The sequence below is a fragment of the Fringilla coelebs genome, assembly GCF_963513975.1.
Source record: "Fringilla coelebs genome assembly, contig: SCAFFOLD_390, whole genome shotgun sequence".
NCBI lineage: Eukaryota > Metazoa > Chordata > Aves > Passeriformes > Fringillidae > Fringilla > Fringilla coelebs.
In genome coordinates this window covers 10,299-16,913 of record NW_028167595.1, presented here as the reverse complement: position 1 = coordinate 16,913, position 6,615 = coordinate 10,299, and the positions used below count along the sequence as shown (strand labels likewise).

Below are 6,615 nucleotides of genomic sequence, written 5' to 3'. Positions count from 1 at the left end.
TCCCAATCCCAGTCCCCTCCAGCATCTCCCAGTGACAAAAACTGGGAATAAAACCCAGGAATTCCCTCTGGATCATCCCAAACCCTTCCAGTCTCTCCAAAAATCAGGAATAAAACCCAGGAATTCCCTCTGGATTTCCTAAACTCCTCCAGCATCTCCAGGATCACAATTCTGGGATAAAACCCCAGAATTCCCAATCCCTATTCCCCTAAAAAGATCCCCAAATCCTCCAGGAGCTCACTCTGCCCTTGGTGGGGTCCGGATCCCGTTCCTGATCCCAAATCCCAATCCCGATTCAAAATCCCAATCCTGATCCCAAACCCCAATCCTGATCCCAAATCCCAATCCTGATCCCAAATCCCAATGACAATCCCCAATCCTGATGCCATTTCTGGTCCCAAATGTCAAATCTTGATCTCAATCCAAAATCCTGATGCCAACCCCAGATCCCGATCCCAAATTCCCAAAATCCCAATCCCAAATCCCCAAATCCCGATCCCAAATCCTCGTGCCAATCCCCATCTCAAATTCCAATGCCGGTTCCAATCCCAAATCCTGATGCCATTCCCAAACCCAAATCCTGATGTCAATCCCAAATCCTGATCCCAAATCCCCAGATCCCGATCCCAAATCCCCAAATCCCAAATCCCCAGATCTTGAATCCCCAGATCCTGATCCCAAATCCCCAGATCCCGATCCCAAATCTCCAGATCCCAAATCCCCAAAATCCTGATCCCAAATCCCCAAATCTCCACATCCCCAAATCCCCAGATCCTGATCCCACATCCCCACATCCCCAAATCCCCACATCCCCAATCCCCACATCCCCAAATCCCCAAATCCCGATCCCAAATACCCAAATCTCCACATCCCCAAATCCCCAAATCCTGATCCCAAATCCCCACATCCCCAATCCCCACATCCCCACATCCCCACATCCCAAATCCCCAAATCTGATCCCATATCCCCAAATCCCCACATCCCCAAATCACCGATCCCAGATCCCGATCCCAAATCCCCACATCCCCAAATCCCCAATCCCCAAATCCCCAGATCCCGATCCCAAATCCCCAAATCTGGATCTCACATCCCCAAATCCCCAGATCCCGATCCCAAATCCCCAAATCTGGATCCCACATCCCCAAATCCCCAGATCCCGATCCCAAATCCCCAAATCTGGATCCCACATCCCCAAATCCCCAGATCCCGATCCCAAATCCCCAAATCTGGATCCCACATCCCCAAATCCCCAGATCCCGATCCCAAATCCCCAAATCTGATCCCAAATCCCCAATCCCCACATCCCCTCTCCCTCAGCGGCCGCCGGGCGGGGCGCACTGCACCCCTCGGGACACGGGCGCGGCCCTGCCCAGCCGCGCCAGCGCCCGCAGCAGCCCCATCTGCTGCCGGATGGAGTGGTCCAGGTTGACGGTGACGCCGAGCAGCCGCCGCGCCTCGCCGGCGCCGAAGGGGAAATCCCGCGCCAGGAAGGCCTGGAAGAGCTCGGGGTCCCCGTCCAGGCTCAGCACCTTGCCCAGCGGCTGCCGCAGCGCGCTCAGCTCCCCGGCGTGCTCCTGGAACACGTTCCACAGCGATTTGCCGGAACGTTCCGCCGCTACCGCCGCTCCCTGCCCGGCGTCCTCCAGGCACTGCAGCGCCCAGCTGAGGCGGCAGGGCCAGCGGTCGGCCAGCACCACCCAGGCGGCCGCGGCGCGCGGGGACAGCTCGGCCACGGCGCCGGCGCCGGCGCGGTGCAGCAGCAGCCGCAGCGTGATGGGGATGGTGTTGACGATGCGCCGGACGTTGGCGCCGTTCTCCGGCAGGTAGCGGCACAAAACGTCCGAGGCGTCGTGGAGGCACCGGAACGCCTCGTGGATCCACGCCACCGCCTCGGAATCCGCCTCCTTCCAGCTGGGCGCCGCCGGAACCGCGCCGGCACCGCGGCAACCGCCGCGGGTTTTGGCGACGTTGCCGGCGATGATGCGGTACATGAGGTCCTCGCGCGTCTGGATGGCGGCGGCCACGCTGCGCAGGCGGGAGCGCGCGCCCATCTCGGGGATGGAGAAGGGCAGCGTGACGGCGCGGTTCAGGTACAGGTAGCCGTTGTCCGCCAGCCCCTTCATGCAGCCCGTCTGCTCCAGGCACGGCACGATGACGCTGGGGTCCACGGCCAGCAGGAAGATGAAGGGCGCGTTGGCGTCCGACAGCAGCGTGGCCATGGCGTTGAAGACGCCGGCCACTTTCTCCGGGTAACAGAGGTCCAGGCTGGTGATCTCCATCACCACGCGCAGCCGCCGGCGCTCGAAGACTTCCATGAAAGCCAAATAATCCACCAGCACCTCCACCTCCTCGCGGATTTTGCTCATGAACCCCAACTGCCCGGCGAACCTGTCGCTGTTGGTCAAGCGCTCGATCTTCTTCTTCTCGCTGACCAAGAAATTCTTGAGGATGGACAACGCTCCCAGCACCAGCGAGGAGCCCGACAGCGAGGCCACGGCGCTGCCCACCACCTTGAGCGCGTGGTGGTCCTTGATGCCCGGCACCAGCAGCGCCACCAGGAGGATGGCGACGCCCACCGCCAGCACCAGCAGCAGCCCCCAGAGCCGCAGGCACGTCCCCGTCTTCAGGATCCACTCGCGCTGCGAGAAGCCGGAGGCGAAGCGTGGCCGCGAGCCCAGCACGTGGAAGACGCTGAGCGGCAGCGCGCCGAAGTGCTGCCGCACGTGGTGGCACAGCGTGGTCACCAGCCCCGCCCAGAGCTTGTCGCAGCCCGCGAACTCCCAGGCGCTGAAGCGGATGAAGATGAACTCCAGGTTCTTCCTCCGCAGGTGGCCCTCGGTCACCACGGGCTCGTAGAAGGCCAGGAGCCACAGGGCCTCCAGCAGGCCCCAGCCGTGCGGGCTGCGCGGCTTGCGGCAGCCCCGGCGCAGCTCGGCCGCCTCGCGCTGCGCCATCTCCTCACGCATGAAGGCTGCAAGAGGGACGGGGGGTTGGGATTGGGGTCATTTTTGGGGTTGGAGTTGGGTTTTGGGGACGTTTTTGGGGTTTGGGGTGGTTTCATGGGTTGGATTTGGGATTTGGGGTGGGTGAGATTGGATAGGGTTGAATTGCGTAGGGTTGCGTTGTGTTGGGTTGGGTTGCATTGGGTTGGGTTGAGTTTTGGGATGGAATGCATGGGATGAGATGGGATTTGGGATTTGGGATTTGGGGTTTGGGATCAGGGTGGGTTGATGGGATGGGGCTGCAGGGCTCGTGGTAGGCCAGGAGCCACAGGGCCTCCAGCAGGCCCCAGCCGTGCGGGCTGCGCGGCTTGCGGCAGCCCCGGCGCAGCTCGGCCGCCTCGCGCTGCGCCATCTCCTCACGCATGAAGGCTGCAAGAGGGACGGGGTTGGAGTTGGGGTCATTTTTGGGATGGGATTTGGGGTTTGGGGTGGTTTTTGGGGTTGGATTTGGGGTTTGGGGTGGGTGAGATCGGTTAGGGTTGAGTTGCGTTGGGTTGGGTTGCGTTGGGTTGCGTTGCGTTGGGTTGGGTTGGTTTTGGGATGGAATGCATGGGATGGGATGGCATTTAGGATCTGGGATTTGGGGTTTGGGATCAGGGTGGGTGGATGGGATGGGGTTTCAGGGCTCGTAGAAGGCCAGGAGCCACAGGGCCTCCAGCAGGCCCCAGCCGTGCGGGCTGCGCGGCTTGCGGCAGCCCCGGCGCAGCTCGGCCGCCTCGCGCTGCGCCATCTCCTCATGCATGAAGGCTGCAAGAGGGATGGGGGGTTGGGATTGGGGTCATTTTTGGGGTGGGATTTGGGGTTTGGGGTGGTTTAATGGGTTGGATTTGGGGTTTGGGGTGGGTGAGATCGGATAGGGTTGAGTTGCGTTGCATTGCGTTGCGTTGCGTTGGGTTGGGTTGCGTTGGGTTGGGTTGGTTTTGGGATGGAACGCATGGGACGGGATGGCATTTGGGATTTGGGATTTGGGATTTGGGGTGGTTTTGGGGTTGGATTTGAGGTTTGGGATGGGTAGGATTGGATGGGGTTGGGTTGTGCTGATTTGCGTCAGTTGCGTTGGGTTGGGTTGCGTTGGGTTGGGTTGGGTTGGGTTGGGTTTTGGGATGGAATGCATGGGACAGGATGGCATTTGGGATTTGGGATTTGGGATTTGGGATTTGGGATCAGGGTGGGTGGATGGGGTGGGGCTCCAGGGCTCGTAGAAGGCCAGGAGCCACAGGGCCTCCAGCAGGCCCCAGCCGTGCGGGCTGCGCGGCTTGCGGCAGCCCCGGCGCAGCTCGGCCGCCTCGCGCTGCGCCATCTCCTCACGCATGAAGGCTGCAAGAGGGACGGGGTTGGAGTTGGGTTTTGGGGTCATTTTTGGGATGGGATTTAGGATTTGGGATGGTTTCATGGATTGGAGTTGGGGTTTGGGGTAGGTGAGATCGGATAGGGTTGAGTTGCATTGGGTTGCGTTGCGTTGGGTTGGGTTGCATTGGGTTGGGTTGTGTTGGGTTGGGTTGGTTTTGGGATGGAATGCATGGGACAGGATGGCATTTGGGATTTGGGATTTGGGGTGGTTTTGGGGGTTGGATTTGGGGTTTGGGATGGGTGGGGTTGGATGGGGTTGGGTTGGGCTGAGTTGTGTCGAGTTGCGTTGCGTTGGGTTGGGTTGGTCTTGGGATGGAATGCATGGGACGGGATGGCATTTGGGATTTGGGATTTGGGATTTGGGATTTGGGATCAGGGTGGGTGGATGGGATGGGGCTCCAGGGCTCGTAGAAGGCCAGGAGCCACAGGGCCTCCAGCGTTGGGTTGTGTTGGGTTGCATTGGGTTGGATTTGGGATGGAATGCATGGGACGGGATGGGATTTGGGGTTTGGAGTAGGATTTGGAATTCAGGATGGGGTTTGGGGTGGGATTTGGGATTTGGATGGTGTTACGTTGGATGGGACTGGGATGGGATTTGGGACTGGGATGGGATTTAGGATTGAGATGAGATTTGGGATTTGAGATGGGATTTAGGATTGAGATGGGATTTGGGATTTGGGACGGGATTTGGGACTGGGATGGGATTTAGGATTGAGATGAGATTTGGGATTTGAGATGGGATTTAGGATTGAGATGGGATTTGGGATTTGGGACGGGATTTGGGACTGGGATGGGATTTAGGATTGAGATGAGATTTGGGATTTGAGATGGGATTTAGGATTGAGATGAGATTTGGGATTTGGGACGGGATTTGGGACTGGGATGGGATTTAGGATTGAGATGAGATTTGGGATTTGGGATGGGATTTGGGACTGGGAAGGGATTTGGGACTGGGGGTGGGATTTGGGATTGAGATGAGATTTGGGATTTGGGATGGGATTTAGGATTGAGATGAGATTTGGGATTTGGAACTGGGATGGGATTTAGGATTGAGATGGGATTTGGGATTTGGGATTTGGGATGTGATTTGGGACCGGGAAGGGATTTGGGACTGGGGGTGGGATTTGGGATAGAATTAAGGATTGGGATGGACTTTGAGACTGCGATGAGACCCCAAACCCTGAGGAAACAACTCCGGACACAGAAAACCCCAAATCCGCCGCTCCGAATTCCCAAATTCCCGAATAATTCCCGAATAATTCCCGAATAATTCCCGAATAATTCCCGAATAATTCGGGAATAATTCCCGAGTTCCCGACCCACCGGTGACCTTGGCCAGCAGGGACTCCAGGCGGTGCCCGCAGGGCGCGTAGAAGCCGACGGTGACGGGCGTGGCCGTGTGGCACAGCGTGCGCGACAGGCAGCGGCAGTAGATGTCATCCTCCGTGGGGGGCTCTGGGGTTTGTGGGATTTGGGGTTTGGGGTTTGGGATCAGGGTTTGGGGTTTGGGATGATTTGGGGTTTGGGGTTTGGGGTCTGGGGTTTGGGGTTTGGGATTTGGGGTTTGGGATCAGGACAGGCAGTGGCAGTAGATGTCATCCTCCGTGGGGGGCTCTGGGATCAGGGTTTGGGATCAGGGTTTGGGATTTGGGATCAGGGTTTGGGATTGGGACAGGCAGCGGCAGTAGATGTCATCCTCTGTGGGGGGCTCTGGGATCGGGGTTTGGGATCAGGGTTTGGGATTTGGGATCAGGGTTTGGGATTGGGACAGGCAGTGGCAGTAGATGTCATCCTCCGTGGGGGGCTCTGGGGTTTGTGGGATTTGGGGTTTGAGATCAGGATTTGGGGTTTGGGGTTTGGGGTTTGGGGTTTGGGGTTTGGGATGATTTGGGGTTTGGGGTTTGGGGTTTGGGGTTTGGGGTTTGGGGTTTGGGGTTTGGGATTGGGACAGGCAGCGGCAGTAGATGTCATCCTCCGTGGGGGGCTCTGGGGTTTGGGATCAGGGATGATTCGGGGTTTGGGGTTTGGGATTTGGGGTTTGGGGTTTGGGATCAGGGTTTGGGATCGGGACAGGCAGCGGCAGTAGATGTCATCCTCCGTGGGGGGCTCTGGGGTTTGTGGGATTTGGGGTTTGGGGTCAGGATTTGGGATGATTTGGGGTTTTGGGTTTGGGGTTTGGGGTTTGGGGTTTGGGATCGGGACAGGCAGCGGCAGTAGATGTCATCCTCCGTGGGGGGCTCTGGGGTTTGTGGGATTTGGGGTT

General features: G+C 58.5%; 1 protein-coding gene across 1 annotated transcript; it reads right to left on the bottom strand.

The window, feature by feature from the left end:
* Positions 1–1,313: 1,313 nt before the first annotated feature.
* Positions 1,314–6,323, bottom strand: NKPD1 (NTPase KAP family P-loop domain containing 1; the record flags this gene model as incomplete). Its single annotated transcript, XM_084227242.1, has 6 exons — positions 1,314–2,971; positions 3,246–3,371; positions 3,672–3,749; positions 4,191–4,319; positions 5,676–5,805; positions 6,306–6,323. The coding sequence occupies 6 exons, from the start codon at positions 6,321–6,323 to the stop codon at positions 1,314–1,316; spliced, it is 2,139 nt and encodes a 712-aa protein (XP_084083368.1).
* Between the last annotated feature and the right edge of the window lie 292 nt (positions 6,324–6,615).